Raw genomic sequence first — 19,908 nt, forward strand, 5'->3', positions numbered from 1 at the left:
CTCAGGAATGCTGAATCAATGATGTCTCGAGGCAACCTGCTGTAAAATCTGCCTTGCAAGAAGAGGAAAGATTTTTGGAAAAATATCAAAAACGGCCTTGGAGTGCATAGCCTCTCCATTACTCTTGTACTGTAATGCCTTTCTGCTTGGATGAACGCGCCGCGCCATCTTCAGTACCACTCAAGAACTGAATGATTACTTTGAAGACATACAAGTATCTTAGAGGCATCACATCCAATGATTGACAAGCATTCAAGAAGTCCCCACGTCTACATCCTCCATCAATGAGGCAGATCATAGACTTCTGAAGAGTGATGAGTGATTTCAGGTGGGTCATATATGTGCTGCCCCAGCACACCAGTCCATAAGAGAGACGAGATTGAGACAATGCAAAATAGATATTCCTTAAAACGAACGTTGGACACAATCTTTTCAAATGATGCAATCTGTGTAGTAGGCATCGAGAATATTTCTTCATAGAATCAATATGACTCTTCCACATCATATTATCATCAACCGATAGGCCAAGATATTTGACTACCTGAGATTGCTTTATTACCCCACATCCACAATGATCATCAGTACATCCAACACTGTGGAATTTCAGGGGGCTGAGAAGTCTGAAAGAACAAGATATTCCAAAGTGCAGATATGAAGTCTTCTCGATATTGAGACTTAATTTGTTGAAGCTGAACCATAGAGACAATAGTTTTAAATCATCGGACATGTCTTCATATAGCTCAACATCTGATCCAGCTCCATAGGATAGGCTGTGTCATCTGCAAATACTGTGAATTTCCCCTTGAAGGGGCCTGAGTAGAGGTCATTAATGTAAATCAAAAACAAAGTCGGCCCCAAAACTGATCCCTGGGGAACTCCACAGGTCATTTCCTGAAAGGAGCTCATTCTGGAACCCACCTTCACAGCTTGAGAACGTCCATGTAGATAGGAATGGAACCATGTCAAGGGCAAGCCACGCACGCCAGCCAGCTCCAGTTTTCGCAGCAGAATCTCATAATTCACAGTATCGAATGCCTTCCGGATGTCCAAGAACATTCCAGCAACTCTTTTCATATCCTTCCTGTTGATGTTGCTTGAAATCTCTGAAATGAATTTTCTTAGAGCCAGCTCAGTGCCCAAGCCCTCTCTGAAACCAAACTGGCTCTTTGAGAAAAAATTGAATGAATTCAAAAAGCACATCATTCATTAAATTCAAATTCAAACTTACAAACCAGAATTTAAAAAATCAATTGGACTACTTGTTGAATTTCTATTTTCAACTTCAGCAACAACTTTACTTATATTCTCCATGAAGAATAAATTGAATTGATCTGACCTTAATGGATTATTGTTTTTCACTAACAATGATTTACTAGACTGTTTATTGATTACATCCCAGATTGCCTTGCTTTTGCTCCTTGATTCAAAAATTATCTTGTCATTTTTATTCTTTCTTATAGTTTCTAGCTTGTCCTTTAACTCTTCCTTGTTTTTTTTATATCATTATTACCACTAGCAAGGTAAGCGATGTACAACAGATCGAAAGTGTTCTATCAAGCAGTTCTACATTGTAAACCTTACTAGGTTTGGGAGAAGTTGATTTACTTTTAACTATTTTTAATGGAAAAACTGCATCTACTATTTTTTGCAATGTATATCTAAAGTATGAGGTTTTCAATTCTAAATTATTTTCGATAAATAAACTAGTCCAATTCATTTCAAATAGCATATTTTGAAAAACTGAGATATTATTATCTTCTATGTGTCGTATAGTCTTGGTTTCATTAATATTTCCTTTCGCTTGTTTAGTGAAGAAAGTATTCTTCATAGCCAGAGCCCAATGGTCAGAAAACCATGTTCTCACAACCTCACCCTTGAATGAATTCTCAGGAATCGTAGTTACAATGTTATCAATACATGTCCCTCCATGTAATGCACTGGGTCAAGACCAACAAGACATATATCTTGTAGGTCTTGTCTGGGCCTAGTTATACTGTTGAAACCCACCTTGAGACCAAATGAAACAAGAAGCTCTTTCAATTCTTTAATATTAATGTCATTCATAAAAGCATAATTCAAGTCTGCACATAAGATGAGTAACAACAACGCGAAATTATTTCTGTAGTTCGAACGCCCATTCAATTCAACCGCTGTATTATGAGTATAAAATTTAATCAGCTGAGCTCATTAAATTTATGAGCTGTTCTTTTAATAGCTCATTCAATGAGCTGAGTATTAAAAGAATTTTATAGTATGACTTTGGAATTCTTTCTAAAAATATATTTTTTTTAGAAAGTTATTCAAATTTAAAAACACATTTATACATTGTACATTTATACATCACTACAGTTTATTCTTATATGTTTGCAGTCAACCGCGTGTGGTGTATGCCTGCTGTACAGCAGCACAATAGGCCTCTATGCACAGTTGGCAATATTGGACGCTTTTCTCATCATGGGATCCATCTGCTTCGCTCTGGTCGAGTTCTGGGAAAAACAAAGCAAACGTCAAATTGAATGACCAGACACCACACAGGTCCAAGAGTAATTGCAATGTCGCCAAAATTGAATCACTAAATTCTGTGAGTTTTTTGACTCTGAGTTTTGGGAATTTTCTGCAAACATCTGTCAAGAAAATCAATTAATCTATTAATAAATGAAGCAATCATCAATCAGCATAGTCGGCTGTTGGATAGTAGGGAATAGAGCATCATCACATTGGTTCTATGTGCTCTCTCTCTCTTTTTTGTATCAAAAGTAAAATTTCATAGACCTTCATGTTAGGTCATGTGCCAATTCACTAGAAAATTTCATTAAAAAGTGAATATTTTTGCCAACATTAGTCGACTGTTTATTGTAAAAGTTGGTAGGTGATATGCAGAAAGAAAACAGAAATTTTTCAATGTTCAGCTTAGTGTTCAAATCACTAGAGCTTTTGGAAAAAGATTCTGTAGAAGTCAATTAACTTTACAAGACTAAAACCAATGTAAAAATACTTCCGAAGAAGTAATTTGGTTTTTATGTGGCTTGATACAATAACTAAAGTGCGAGATAAACTACTTTTAACACGGCTTTCTCGAAGACGGAGAGGTCCGATGCACTATCCTCCACTAATCACTCCCACTACCTAGCAGCATTCTCCTTCTTTTGTGTGTGAGTGAGAGAGCTTTGTAACGCGACGCGGCAACACTCCCCTCCATCTATTGCTGGAAATGTTCCAAGTAGTGTACTGGTCAGCAGGTATATTGGTTTGTGTATGTTACAGAGATGTTTTCATCACAAGAACATGAAGCAAAATGACACGGCGCATCCAATTGTGCGCAGGTTGTCCGTCTGTGTCTATGCTACAAACTGTGGAGGGAGAAATGGGTTTCTCCTCTTCATGTTAAAAGTAATTTATCTCGCACTTTAGAACTACCAATGTCAATGACGTGTGTAGTTTTTTTAACAAAGCAAAGCCATTGTTATTGTAATAAGATTTTCAATGAAACATGTACCAAAAAAATAATTGAGATGATAATTGAGCGATCGATTGTTTAAATTTCATCATTTGGTCGATTGAAGTTTGTATTTGATACAATCAATATTGACACTCTCTGCGGTGTTCCACTGAGAGATAGAAACATTGAAATTAGTTCTAGGCCAATTGAAACGGGCTTCAATATTGATGCATTAATTGTTCAATATCTTTACATTTATATTAATTCAGCTGCTATTGATCTATCTATTAATTTATATTGCAGTTTTATCAATCTCATCTTTCATTTAAACAGTTGAACCTTTTATGTGTAATTTCTTGTTTTTAGCTTTAATAATTTTAACAGAACTTGTTTTTAAAACCTCTCCTAGTGCTAAAACAATTTTTGAAGTGTGACCTTTAACACTTCGAAAAATGAGAAAACTGTTTGACTGTCTAGTGCAATACTTTCGAATCGAGCTTCCAAAATGCAACAGAAGAATGGGTCTTTTACAAGACTTTTGTAAGTGTACCGTAAAGGAAGTAGCCTGGAATATTCTAACCATAAAATGCTGCGCATTTCAATACAAGTTTTGTGATAAAATTCTAGACTTTTAATTAAAAAATTAATTGATATTATTGAGTGTATCATGTTGCCTTATTTACATAATATACATCGTTAATTTACATTTGTGTTACATTTGTTAATCTAAAGTATTATTCTATTACATAATACATAATTCCAATGTTAATCTTAATCGATTCTAACCTACTTTACCACAATATTTATTGTTACCATATTAATTCTTTCTAACATCATGTTATAGGACGCATTTTTTTTTTTTTTTTTTGCTTCTGCTAACACCCACGTAATGCTGTTATTTAAAACCCCCATTGCTTGAGATTTTCGTACTAGATACGAGAGATTATTTTTTTAATTCGCGACCAATAATATATTGAAAAAATTGTGAATATTTACAAGTAAAACATATTATTTATTCATCAATTCTGAATCAAAACTATCATTCCTATACAGGTTGAAGTTATTGATTTATTACCTCTAATTTGGTGTCCAGAATTAGGGAGGATTGTTCTATGCCGTTTATCTAATCTGTATATGAATTAATAATTCAGTTTGTTTTGAGATGGTATTTTACTATAAAATTTGTTGGTTAGGACCAACAAAAATATCGACTATATCTATTTTTATAATTTTTTTTTTAGAATAAGACCAAAATACTAAACTAAGCAATATTGCGAAACATATTTCATTTTCTCTTAAGCCCGGTTGCATAAAATCTGGTTAAATTTAAATTGTGATTTGTGAGTACCAATCAGAGAAGGCTTTTTCGAAAAGAAGGCTTCTCTGATTGGTTCTCGTGGAATGAATCACGATTAAAATGTAACCGGCTTTTGTGCAACCGGACATAAGAGGAAACATTATAAGGTAGAAAACATTTACGTGCTCCATGATTTTTTTTGCTAACAAATGCTACTGATTCATAAACTTTTTTCAATTCTTCATACGTTTTCAAAGAGCAGCCTTGATTAAAACATATTTGTGACAGCTCACATTCAGTCTAATGATAATTTTACTAGTGTAACTTCACTTTATAAAAGACTTGTCAATTAATGTGAAACCATAATATACTGGTATTTTTTTAGTATGCTATGCTCAAAATAGTTATCACCGAATACTCTTACAGTGTATTGAATTTTGTAATTTTATGATAGTAAATGTGTGTGCAATAAGTAAAAGAATGCATGGTATGATACTTTAGGACTGGAAATGAATATTTTATTGTTGAAGAATAACAAACTTTGTAAAATGTATGTATATTTGTTTATATTATTAGAATTAAAAATAGTTTTTATAAGACGTTCTCCATTCAATACTACCTGTTGTTCTATTGTTCTATCTAACAATTTATTCAGATAGATAATTGGTGTATTCAGAAACATGAAAGGGATTGGAAAAGTATGTATGAAACCTGCAGGTTTCTATAAATGTCTGCACATGATATTTCTCATTACAAATTTTAATGTATTTTGATGAAAACATAAATAAGTACAATTTATTTTTATTGAAGTAGGTCGGCTGCGGTGTTCATCAGTTAGTATCTATCATTTATCAAGTTTGAGTTTATTTGAGAATCCAAAAAAACACTTCACTTACATAGGCTACTTTTGAACGAATAAATAAAAACATTATAAAAATCTTGTAGTGCCCTTTATTTTTCAAAAAAACTTTAAATAGTTCAACGACTAGTTTCGACCCTAACTTAGGTCATTTTTAAGTTGAAATGTAGAAAATAAAATCATTTATTTTATTTTCTAAAAATAAATAAATAAAAATTAAATCATTTATTTTATCTTATTATTCTTACTTTATTTTAAATCATTTTTCATCTTTATTTATTTATTTTTAGAAAATAAAATAGATGATTTTATTTCCTACATTTCAACGACTAGTTTCGACCCTAACTTAGGTCATTTTTAAGTTGAAACGTAGAAAATAAAATAATTTATTTTATTTTCTGAAGATGAATAGCCTAAATAAAATGAATGATTTTGTTTTCTACATTTCAACTTGAAAATTACCTAAGTTAGGGTGGAAACTAGTTTTTGAACTATTTCAAAGTTTTTCAAGAATTAAGGGTACTACAAGATTCTTATTTATTTGAGAATCCAACTATTCCATCGTGTCTAAAGTAGTCAAGTTGACAACGGATTATTGATGCTGTCTTCTAAGTTGAGTTCGATCAAAGACTGAGTAATATTGTGATGCCTGGTCTGGGCTCCATGGAGATTTTCACTGCTTTCCAAGCTACAAGATTAATAATACAGGTAATCATCCACAACTTGTAACTTATTTTTATTATTCAACACATATTTTAGTATTGTTCAGTGATATTGTATTGTTTAACCCCGGCAGGCATCATTTTTTTTAAAAATTGATGCTGTCATGTTTATTCGTTGTATTCGATATACTCAATTAAAAATTGTGACTGGGTTAAAATTCAAATAAATGATTTTATCGTTTTCAATCCTGTTCTGGTGCTGAGTTTCCAATCCTAGTGTCTTATTACAGTATGCACTATAAATGTTTGTCTTCCAGTTGGAGACATGTAAATTTTTCTACTATTACTAACTGTCAATATACTGATTTTCACTTATAAATTGACTGCGAGAAATTTTAATGATATTAGATATTTAGTATCGTAATGTATATAAAATTTCAATTATTAGGATAAATTATTTCAAGGTGATTATTATATTGCTCTATATATTACGCTCAAAATACATTTACTAATCACAGTAATACGGTTACTTTTGTGTGAGTGCAATGAGCATGAGAAAATATTTCTATACTGAGAAATTATTCCTAGTGGAAATGGATTTAATAGGTATTCTTGTATTTGGGTAACAGATAATGCAAAATTTATTAACAAGTTAAAAACTAAATATTTCTTTATCAAAATTTATACTCTGTTGGATATCTTTATTCAATTTCTATATAATTATTCAAACTTGAGGTTCAAGTTCGAATTCTTCTTTTGAAATACCACGATGATTTGTTTCGTGATCACTAACAGATTCAATAATAGATAATTGCTTTTATTCAAGTGTTGTGGGCAAAGTTGAGGCGATAAGAGCTCCCTTTTCCACTCAACCAAATCTATACTGGTTAACCCAATCTATCCAATGATAGTGGGAGGCTAGAGAGTATACAGTACCGTACCGTACTAACTTATATTGAATGTACAAAAAATGTTCTTTTAGTTTGAACCATTTTTCAATACCATAGGTTACCTGCGTCAATTATACACGGTAAGTTGCACACTCAAAAATAATCCTACCTAACTCTGCCTTAACCCCAACTTATAAGTTTCAGTACTAAGGTAGGCCTACTTCTTGCCTGCTGAAGATGGGGCTCATCGCCCTAAAAGTCATCGAGACTTACAAGTGGGTAAGTTATAAGGTTGTATTGTAAAAGTGAACGAAGTGATCCATAAATTTTAATAAAATAATCTGAGTTCAAATGCTGAAATGTAGATGTCAAACTGCTAATAAATTAGATCTATGAAAAACTGCTGTCACAGGAACGTATTAGGATTTATTTGACAAACCTCAAAGTACAGTAGGCTACTTGTCACAAAGGCCCAACACTAGAGCATTAAAATAAACAGTAGGTAACTAGAATAATATAAAAAAACCAATTGTAATTTTTAAAAGTTCTGAGATTTGAATCGAATCTTCAATTCGAGATCTATGGAACTTTATAGTAAATGTCAGAGTTATCAATAGACGGACAAATTTTTGACGGAGAATTTATTATCGTGAATGTTTGTTGCATTGTCCATGGTGTCACCGAGGCAGGGTTAACAAATACAGAATAAATCGTTTATTTAAATAGAATATATGTATAAAAATTTAAAATAACATTTTCAAAATAAAGTTTTATTGAGAACAGATGTAGAATGTGAATTCTAAACTTATAAGTTATAATTTTTTTGTGACGTGTCTGTAAAAATCGATACTGAACGAGGCGTTGCCTTCGTGACTTGCAACTTATGTCTTTTCCTGTCCCTTCTCTGAAAAATGGCTGGCTACAAGTGTTGTCGTGGAGTTTTGCTCTAAATCATTTTCGTTTATTAATGTTTTAAATTGAGTTTTATATAAATTTTTACGTTCTGTTTTGTTCATAATTAGCTATTAGTGTAGTCAAGCCAATAGCCACTGTGTTTCAACTGTAAACTAGATAAGTATTTTAGTTCGTAATAACTCTGAAATAATTAGGCTTAAGATATTTTCTCTTTGTGTATTTGTGTAATTTCATCTGAAGATTATAAGTTAATTTGCTCTGAAAACTGGATTTCTCATTCATAGGCAATAGATCCATTCACAGTTTATCAAGAATCTATTTTATTGGAGCCGACAACTATCTTAGGTGATAGGTGTTAAATGCTATTCCAACCGTTTAAGGAAAAATTGGTAGCACGGCAAATGTTACCCCTGTGGTGGGACAGAATTACAAAATAAATATGTCCCAAATGGTACACCATGAAATCCCTGGTTATAGAAATTATTAGTGTATAGATATCTTGATAGGTTATGAATGGTTTGTTGCTGAGTGGGAAGTCGGTTCAAGAGAGATCAAGTTTTAATGATCAGTGCATATTACAAAATGGCAAACATTAAAAATGATCTGAATCTTATAGCATTCTTAAACAAAGGTTGATAAGCTAGATGCTAGATTTGATGAGTTAAATGCTAAATTTGATAAGCAAAATGCTAAGTTAGACCAAATGTTTAAAAATCAAAATGCTAGGTTTGATGATATGAAGCAAGAATGTACTAGCATTAGACTAGAGCAGGTTAGTATAAACCTTCTATTGAAAATGCACATGAAACATTGAAAGATGAAAACAAATTGAAGCAGGATGATAGTAGTGTTAAGTTACAAGATCAACTCATTCAAGTTTCTGACAATGTAGGCCTAGTTACTGTTGTTGAAAAAGTCAACCTTAATGAGATAGTAGAATTGAGTAAAGAAGTAGGTAGGGAGTTGTCTTCACTGAAAGTCAACTATCATGAAAGTAATATTGTTACATTGAAGGTTAGGAAAACTATGAACAAAGTGAATGATTACATGAGACAGGTTTCTGTAGAGGTTAGGAAAAATGTAAACAAAATGAATGTTGCTTTGAGTCAAGTTGATGAGTTCAACTTTCAACTGAGAATTGAAAAGGTGTATGCTATGCATTCTCAAGTGAACATGACCAACTTTTGCAAGCAAAACAGCTTTGTTGAAACAAATGAACTCATGAATAAAATCATGCTATTGAAGAAAACAAAACGCAAAGTTTCCATTGATGTATTAGTATTCAAAGGTTGTTTCAAGTTGCTTACTTACAAGATGATGACAGTGAGTCACATGATGAAAGGGTATTCCCCAGTACACAATGATTAGGAATCCTGTGTTATGCCGGGATTCAGAATAGCATAATCGCTACACAGTGTATGGTAAGAGTCCATAATTGTGTCTTTTTTCTTTCCTGTAGCCTATTTTCTTGGCCCTTAATCTTTTCAAATTTCGATTCTTTCCTGTCTTTGTGTAATATTCAGTAAATTTCTTCTATGAAGCATATCTTAACCAATCTTGTCCATAGTCATTTAAATTTGTATTTTTTCTGAAATAATATTAGAAGTTGAAATAGTAGCTTATTTCCTAATCTTTAAATTGTTGATAAAACTTAACTTTTCTAAAATCTATCCATTGTAGTGTAAATAATTGTTTGCTTGTGGTATATTTTTCATCATGTAACACTTATTTTGAAATGTGTGTTGTTTTAGGGAATTTATTTACCCAGTTTTCTATTTCTCTTTTTTGTATTTTTTAGGGAACTTATTTACCCATATTTCATCTTGATCGTCTTTGTATTATAATCTTGAAATGTTTGTACTTATTATACAGTCTTTAAATTTTAAATTATTTTAAAAAATAATTGGTTCAATTTAAAACGTTTTGTTATATTATTAATTGAAATAAGTTTTTGTGATTGATATCTTTTTCAAAATTTTTAAAACTGTTTGTTCTATAAATTTTGATATGATCGATTATCGTTTGAAATGGATGCTGGAGTGTATGTAGAAATTTTAGTGGGGTTTGTTGATTAGAATTTGCTGGTATGTGATTGTTTTTGAGATGGAAACCCATTATTGCCTAAAGAAGGAATAACAGAGGTTATGACTTAGAGAGGCAGTAATGAGATAATATTTTTTGTGTTGATTACTTATGTTGATTGCCATAGATGCAAAATAATGATTAATAATGTTGATTGCCATAGACGCAAAATGATGATTAATTATGAATATTGTTTGCCTTTGAAGCAAAATATTATTGATGTTTTGAATGGTTTCTTGTTTAATGATTGATAGTAAAGTTTTGTCATGAAATGTAGTTTGTGTTTAGAACATTGAAGAGTCGAAATAAACTATAGTATCCAACAAACGATGATTAACAATATTAAATAATTTGCTTTTTATACAATTTTTGAAAACCAAAATTAAAACTAAATAATTTTGAAACCCTGAATGATAAATCATAAATGTGAAATGAACTTGCTATAAATGAAATGTTATATTAAATGATAATGAAATGCAGATATATTATGAAATGATTGTGAATAGAAGACCAATTGTCTGAAATTATTGAAATATGTATTGAAATTAAATATTTTGTTGTGATGATCTGATGTTTTTTACAATTTTGATAATGATACAGGGTGTTATGAAATTATATTTCTATTTTGAAGAATGGATTAAAATTGATATTTGAACAGTGAATAGATGAAAATGAATGATTTTTTTTTTTAAATTTATCATTGATATGTCCATATTTCACAATTTATGATTGCTGACTGTATAATAAGATGTTAACAAATTTCAATTTCATATATATTTTAAAATAATTTTTATGTGTATTAGATTGTATTGATAGCCTAATCAAAGTTTTTCTTTTTAGTTTATAAGCATTTTAAGATAACAGGTACAGCACGGACATTAACATTGAAATAGTTATCATGTGAATCTCGAAATCAGCAACAAGTGAACGCCATGAAGAGTGTTAAGAACATTTGGGTGATTTTCGAACTAGTGTGACTCATCTACGCTGCGGCCTACACCAATAACTACGCCAAAATCTACGCTGATGCCTACACTAATAACTACGCCAATAACTACGCCAAAATGCCAAAATCAACGCTGATGCCTGTGCTGATATCAATGCCTGCGCCAATGCCAATAGCTACGTCAATGCCTGCGCCAATGCCAAAATCTGCGCCAATGCTGCACCAATGCCAATAGCTACGCCAATGCTGATGCCAACACCAAAATCAACGCCGATGCCTGTGCTGATGTCAATGCCTACGCCAATGCCAATAGCTTCGCCAATGCCAAAATCTGCGCCAATGCCAATGCCAATGCCTGCGCCAATGCCAATATCAACGCCGATGCCAAAGCCGACACCAAAGCATACGCCAATAGCAATGCCAATGCTTATTGCTGACTCTGTATCTCAAACTTCAACACTACTGCATTACCTGGAGGTAATTGCCATCCATGTTCACATTCACAACTTTGAATTCAGAAGAACAGTCACAGTATCATGAAAGAATTGATTCAAAAAATCCTCTCCTAAATTATTCCTGTATGCAGAACTCTAACCTTGAAAGCTGAAAATATCAAAAAACCAAACCTTACCTAAATTAATCCTCACCTAAATTATCCTGTATGCAGCGTCTATCTCTTTTCCAAAAAACAATTACATTGTCATTTCAAGCCTGAAATGTACATTGTATAATTACAAATATGATACAAAATTTATGTGACTCTGTATTGAATTTGGAATGCAGCCGTCTACTACAAACATGAAGCAATGCTAACTGAGATGTCACCTGTATCGAGTTGGAATGCAGCTGTCTACTACAAACATGAAGCAATGCTAACTGAGATGTCACCTGTATCGAGTTTGGAATGCAGCCGTCTACTACAAACATGAAGCAATGCAACTGAGATGTCACCTGTATCGAGTTTGATATGCATCAGTCGACTACAAGTATCAGCTCAACACTACGTGCATCCAGATCAGCCCAACACTTAACGTCATCACATTGGAGTCACACTTAACTGAAAATCATACTGAGTGCCTTAACGGACTGTTTTCCAAAATGTGCATCAATAAAATCAACCGCGTCAATAGTGAAAGAAATGAACATTTTTTGATTATTGAAATTTTATGTGAAAATTAAATGTAACAATTCATCAATTCAATTAAAAAAAAAAAAAAATAATAATAATAATTTTTTTATTCAACATACTAAATTTTTTTTTATGCAATAAAAATTAAATTTTTCTATCTATTAAATTTATGTGCAATAAGTAAAAGATGCATGGTATGATACTTTAGGACTGGAAATGAATATTTTATTGTTGAAGAATAACAAACTTTGTAAAATGTATGTATATTTGTTTATATTATTAGAATTAAAAATAGTTTTTATAAGACGTTCTCCATTCAATACTACCTGTTGTTCTATTGTTCTATCTAACAATTTATTCAGATAGATAATTGGTGTATTCAGAAACATGAAAGGGATTGGAAAAAGATGTATGAAACCTGCAGGTTTCTATAAATGTCTGGACATGATATTTCTCATTATAAATTTTAATGTATTTTGATGAAACATAAATAAGTACAATTTATTTTTATTGAAGTAGGTCGGCTGCGATGTTCATCAGTTAGTATCTATCATTTTTCAAGTTTGAGTTTATTTGAGAATCCAAAAAACACTTCACTTACATAGGCTACTTTTGAACCAATAAATAATAAAAACATTATAAAAATCTTGTAGTGCCCTTTATTTTTCAAAAAAACTTTAAAATAGTTCAACGACTAGTTTCGACCCTAACTTAGGTCATTTTTAAGTTGAAATGTAGAAAATAAAATAATTTATTTTATTTCTGAAAATAAATAAATAAAAATTAAATCATTTATTTTATCTTATTATTTATTACTTTTATTTTAAATCATTTATTCATCTTTATTTATTTTTAGAAAATAAAATAGATGATTTTATTTCCTACATTTCAACGACTAGTTTCGCCCCTAACTTGGGTCATTTTTAAGTTGAAACGTAGAAAATAAAATAATTTATTTTATTTCTAAAGATTAATAGCCTAAATAAAATGAATGATTTTATTTTCTACATTTCAACTTGAAAATTACCTAAAAATTTTATTTTCTAAAAATAAAAATGAAATAAATGATTTTATTTTCTACATTTCAACTTGAAAATTACCTAAGTTAGGGTGGAAACTAGTTTTTGAACTATTTCAAAGTTTTTCAAGAATTAAGGGTACTACAAGATTTTTATTTATTTGAGAATCCAACTATTCCATCGTGTCTAAAGTAGTCAAGTTGACAACGGATTATTGATGCTGTCTTCTAAGTGGAGTTCGATCAAAGACTGAGTAATATTGTGATGCCTGGTCTGGGCTCCATGGAGATTTTCACTGCTTTCCAAGCTACAAGATTAATAATACAGGTAATCATCCACAACTTGTAACTTATTTTTATTATTCAACACATATTTTAGTATTGTTCAGTGATATTGTATAGTTTAACCCCGGCAGGCATCATTTTTTTGATGCTGTCATGTTTATTCGTTGTATTCGATATACTCAATTAAAAATTGTGACTGGGTTAAAATTCAAATAAATGATTTTATCGTTTTCAATCCTGTTCTGGTGCTGAGTTTCCAATCCTAGTGTCTTATTACAGTATGTACTATAAATGTTTGTCTTCCAGTTGGAGACATGTAAATTTTTCTACTATTACTAACTGTCAATATACTGATTTTCACTTATAAATTGACTGCGAGAAATTTTAATGATATTAGATATTTAGTATCGTAATGTATATAAAATTTCAATTATTAGGATAAATTATTTCAAGGTGATTATTATATTGCTCTATATATTTCGCTCAAAATACATTTATTAACAAGTTAAAAACTAAATATTTCTTTATTAAAATTTATACTCTGTTGGATATCTTTATTTAATTTCTATATAATTATTCAAACTTGAGGTTCAAGTTCGAATTCTTCTTTTGAAATACCACGATGATTTGTTTCGTGATCACTAACAGATTCAATAATAGATAATTGCTTTTATTCAAGTGTTGTGGGCAAAGTTGAGGCGATAAGAGCTCCCTTTTCCACTCAACCAAATCTATACTGGTTAACCCAATCCATCCAATGATAGTGGGAGGCTAGAGTATACAGTACCGTACTAACTTATATTGAATGTACAAAAAATGTTCTTTGTAGTTTGAACCATTTTTCAATACAGTAGGCTACCTGCTTCAAGTTTACACAGTAAGTTGCACACTCAAATAATCCCACCTAATTCTGCTCTAACCCCAACTTATAAGTTTCAGTACTAAGGAAGGCCTACTTCTTGCCTACTGAAGATGGGGCTCATCACCCTGAAACGCATCGAGACTTACAAGTGGGTAAGTTATAAGGTTGTATTGTAACAGTGAACGAAGTGATCTATAAAATGCTGATGATGCTGAGTTCAAAAAATGCTGAAATGTAGATGTCACAGGAACGTATTAGGATTTATTTGACAAACCTCAAAGTACAGTAGGCTACTTGTCACGAAGGCCCAACACTAGAGCATTAAAATAAACAGTAGGTAACTAGAATAATATAAAAAACCAATTGTAATTTTTAAAAAGTTCTGAGATTTCTGGTTCCTAGTAACTAAATAAAAATAGGTAAACAAATGAGAAACTCACAGTACAGAGTAAAGTAGTGTCAAAATAGATGAGAAATGAGTAGTAAACAAAAATTATGTATCACTATTTAATACCATTATTATTTCCACTCATTAAAATAAATGAGTGGTAAACAAATGAGAAACTCATCAGTACAGAGTAAAGTAGTTTAAAAATATTATAAAATTGAACCTGAATTTATTTTCAAAACGAAAAAGGATTTATAATTATTATTGAAGAAGGAAAGGGCAATAATTTAACGTAGGCCTACCGTATTATTGTGTAAGATTAGGTCCAGTGCCGATAATTTGAATTTGGCGCTCTTCAAAATCAAATGGCATTCAAATGTATAACGATAAATATCAAACTTGCATCTCCATCATATTGGTTTATAAATAATATTCATAAATCAATGAAAAAAGTGAAAAATAATTTAATTGATATTTTATGTTTTAAATGTGAAAAAGACAACAAGAGTGCTGCAGTCAGTAGATGTCGCTGAAGTCGAAACGACTATCGACTAGACAGAATATCGATAGCAGCTGGAGAAGGGATTTAGCAGACGGAAAATCAGCTGATGGAGAATGTCGGTTAACTTTGAAGCAGGTTGGTGGAAGCTGGAGTTTATCATCTTCAACAGTTAGAATCATGGCGTGTTTGGGTACGGTTCGTCTTTGTGTTCGCGGTGTGGACCGGTTGTGTCAACTCGGGCAAAATATTTTAGTTAGACGAAAAACTTCTGCCGCATTTGTGAGGATCAAACACACCGACATCAAGCCCTTTGAAAGGACCCTGCTGCAGAATTGTCAGGTGGGTTGCTGTGCCTATTCTCTAATAAATTCCGATTTTCACTCTTCTCCAGCCGCATATCTTCTCGCTTTCTAATCATAAATTACTCTTGCCACCTGCAAATTTCTAGTGAAATGAACCGAGTAGGCACGGTTCGCTCTCTAACCTCACTAAGGTCAAACCAAAATGTGCTCACTGATAACACACTAACCTACAATTTTAACCGCTCCACAGTACAAAACAAATAATTTTATCTATTATAACATATTTTCTATCAAATTTTACATTATGCACTCCTAATTGCCCTAATTTGAGTTATTTATTTAGGTTATGTAACTCAGTTTCACCACACGTTGAAACGTGTTTCAATATAGAATTTGGATTAATCTCTAGAGCCACAAAAACCAGAGCCACTGAACTAAAACTACTGCTGCTAGAAGTACTTACCGCCAGTAGTGATACCTTTATTAAAAACATTAGGCTATCTGTACTTTCTAATATTTTGCTACCAAATTCATTTAGTCACTTGAAGTACTGAATTCAATAAAAGTAATTCCATGCAAAATAAATTATTTTCATCAAATGAAAAGAAGTCTACTGTGTGTATTCAATTTACACACACTGGACAAGACATTTTTGGCAAGCGAGGTTTTGGTAACCAATAAGATTGAGCATTAATTCTCAGTTATTATTTGTAAATTTTTCTCATTTTTCAAATATCTTAAAATTCTGCTAGTTACTCGTTCACTCCAAGTTTTTCCTTTTTTCTTATTATAGTTACTGCAGTTTCAAAAACGATAAATACTGCAGTTTCTGAATTGTATCTCTTCTTATCTCATTATTTATATTGATTCTCATTGTGTACATTGTATGTTTTTTCTAAGAATAATGGTCTAATACATGTGCTCTACTGTATCTAAAACTTGAGATGAAAGACCATTGAATAAACAGATAATTATGGTAATAAAATACCAGACAGTATTTTATGATTTAAATGTAAATTTTAACTAAATATGTGAATATTAGATACCTTCATTAAGTATTCATCAGAGTAAAAAAGTTAAAAAATTACAATAAACCAGAAAAAATGTCATGCATAATCATTGTTGTTGATCACTTGCAGAAGAAGATGAATAGAGCTCAAAAATAATATGGAAAATTATTTGTATCACTATATTATTTATCAATTTAACTTATTAGCTTTTTGTTTGAAATGCAAGCAATCGTTCTATACCAACCATGCTTCAACTATTGAATTGGGAGGACATGCAATGAATGTATAACATGGAATTGACAATAATTGCAATCAAGTTGTGGTCTTTATTGATACCCTGATAATAGGTGTACATATAGAAATAAATACATAAGCAAATATTATACTGTATGGTCTTCAATATGACCAATACAATGATAGACATATTCACTGTAACACAAAAAATAAGTCTTCAATGTTTGATTCCATTACGAACTGCTTGTTAAATAATCACTTTGAACAATTAATTAAGACATAGCAGTCAGGTATTTATATAAATAAAAGCTATTAGCTTCTACTTACATTAGTGTAGCGCTTTCGGACACTAGTTCCTTCATCAACACTGGCTGATGAAGTATTTAAATAAGTAAGTAATAATATTTTCTGCAGGTTCCAAGTTAGTTTTTTTAAACAGGCGGACTCTACACTATTTCTCTCTCAAATTTGGATTAATTAGAGTGTTCATTCTAACGTATTTGTAATATTTCAACCTATTCTTACAGCCTTCCACAACAACTATTAAAAAAAGAAAACTTAGAAGTACAGTTAGTGATACTTCTCATTTAAAATGACATTTCTTTCACGTTTTCTTATTTATTCTTCAATTAAACTTGATGCAATGGAGTGTAGAAGATGGCATGGATTTAAAGTGACTACTTTTATACATTATTTTATTTATTGATTTATTAAAGTCACTTGACTTGATATGTAACATTTTTTATTTTCAGCTAGCTCTCCCCATTTGCTTTATCAATCTGTTTGTAATTCTATTAGGAAATCTTCCTTAGTTATTGTAGAATAGGTAATTTACAACCTATTGTTGTAATACAGTAAAAAAACAAATTTAATGTTGATTTTCAAAACTGATTCATTTTCTACTGCGGTCATGCGCCGTTCCCGCCGAGTGTTAGTTCAACTAATATCCACAGCGCTAGTGTTCTTTGGCGTACTTCTTCGAATTTATTGCGCATGGATTGATATCATAAACTGTGATTTCAATTTTAAACAGTGGTATAAAATTGCAATCTGAAATAGAAATGGAACTATAAAATATATTGACTATAAATGCTTACACTTCAAGTGACCAGTAAAATAACTGAGACTCATTTCAATCCATCTTAAAAACACATGTCAATCATTAATAGTCACTTTGATCAGTGAATTTTCGAATTAAGTTAGCTTTAATGTTCAATAAGTGATGAGTATTGATTGCATGAATACCAGTATTCTGTACTAAATTATTTCGTTTTGTTTATTAGTAGCCTATCTATAGTGAGATCAACGTTATAATTACAGATGAGAAAGATAGGAGAACAGCGTTGCTGATTCTCTACCTTGCCTCTGTGTATTTAATGAAATATTACCTGTTCATTCTTGATATGATCAAATGATCAATGATAATTATTTTATTCGTCAAGAAAATATTTTTTAATGATTCGATTATACATTTTCATAGGGCTGATTGAGATATTGGGATTGAATATGTTGCTAATTAATTATATTTCTAAATTGTTGAAAAACGATCTGGCAACATTGCAGAGGTAGGAAAGAATAGATTTATTTGCTTTGTCGAATTATAGACAAGGATAGCAACACCAATGTTAATCAAATACTGCCATTATAACGTGGACCTCACAATGGATTGATGTATTGGAGTATTTGTTGAATTGTAAAGCAGTAAGTTTATGTAATTAGAATAATATTGTAAGTGGAGTTTGAAAAAAACCGTATATACCACAACAACAGTACAACCCCAAGAGTTAGTTGGCGGTATTATGAATGTGACAAAATAGTGAATTGCCAAACATATTGTTTCAAAAACTTTGAGAAAACTCATTCTACTGAAAAGTTGCTAAAGCAAATTTTGTTACTAAAATCTTGCCAATTATGTTGCCTCAATATGGACGGCGTGCTTTAGCTTCTTATCTATCCAATTCTGCTAAGAGTATTACTGTAACAAGAATGCTCAAGCCCCAAGGCGCAAACTAAAAAGCGTAAAGCATTGTGAAAGTAGCGAGTGCTTCGGATGGCCATAGCTCTTCAGTCTCAGGGTTAATTTTCTACCATGTTTTGAAATTCTTCATTACCAATATACCAATACCAGTTTGTGTGCTCCTAGTAGTATGTAGGCTAGCCGTATATTGTATAATAATTATATTCTGCTCGACCTAGAATCGCAAACCTGTATTCTGTTTGTGGTCAGCTAAATCGATTTGGTGATTGTCTTTGTGATCACTTACAAGTGTTTTGTGTCAGTGTGTGTGTGTCGTGTCGCGGCTTCAAGGATGTTTCCATTTCTTCACATGCACTTTCCCAGACACTCTTTATTATGAAATTGGTTCAGTCATTTTTCTGGAATGTGGTGTTGCGATTGTAGATGTGCCACAAACATCAAGGGCGTTCAAAGAATTAACAATGCATAATTTTTCATTATTAAACTTAAGAAATTATCCATCAATATGCCCAGGAATTTAGTATTTGTCTGTGCTGGTATGCCTATGTTTATTTCGTCGGCTCAGTTCCATAAGGTTCTATGTGACAATTTTGGGCTTATTGAGTTATGCACATAGATCGATCCCCAAAAACAAAGAGAATGCACCAGTAAAAGGTTCTATGTGTTAAACTGTATTTTAGTTATAGAAATTGATATTTTCATTATGTCCCATGTGCATTACCCCTCCACTGATTTTAGCCATAAGGTTCTATGTGATCATACTGAAACATAGAGCATAATTAGGTCTGAACAGCTGCACTTCCTCTAAGTGGCTAGTGGTTCTATGTTATTAAATGCTTCATTTTTCCCAGTTTTATACAAATGTGGCAGAAGTATCAATACAAACATATGCATTATTAGTTATTAAATCATGAAATATTTATTAGAAATATAGACTTACAGAGAAGGTCACAAAGTAGGAATACACTGAAACAGATTTCTTAAAAAATCATGGAAACAGATAAATTTTCCTTTTACAATAACAGTTTCAACAATTTCATTGGGAATCATATTCTTATTGGAAAATAACTTCAAGTTAGAAAGCTAAAGAACCTTTAAACTGGTTCCATA

The 19,908-nt window shown here is 31.5% G+C and overlaps 2 protein-coding genes across 2 annotated transcripts in view; both read left to right on the forward strand.

The window, feature by feature from the left end:
- Positions 1-5,335, forward strand: part of LOC111045979 (UNC93-like protein MFSD11) — a 41,919-nt gene extending 36,584 nt beyond the window's left edge. The window contains 1 exon segment of the mRNA XM_022331461.2: positions 2,371-5,335. Coding sequence (XP_022187153.2) covers positions 2,371-2,520 — 150 coding nt within the window. The 3' untranslated portion in view covers positions 2,521-5,335.
- A 10,032-nt stretch (positions 5,336-15,367) lies between these two features.
- The window catches only part of LOC111045969 (all trans-polyprenyl-diphosphate synthase PDSS1), a 156,133-nt gene continuing 151,592 nt past the window's right edge, over positions 15,368-19,908 (forward strand). Inside the window, exon 1 of the mRNA XM_039434795.1 lies at positions 15,368-15,613. Coding sequence (XP_039290729.1) covers positions 15,452-15,613 — 162 coding nt within the window. The 5' untranslated portion in view covers positions 15,368-15,451. The remainder of the gene's footprint in view (positions 15,614-19,908) is intronic.

This window comes from Nilaparvata lugens, chromosome 8, assembly GCF_014356525.2.
Source record: "Nilaparvata lugens isolate BPH chromosome 8, ASM1435652v1, whole genome shotgun sequence".
NCBI lineage: Eukaryota > Metazoa > Arthropoda > Insecta > Hemiptera > Delphacidae > Nilaparvata > Nilaparvata lugens.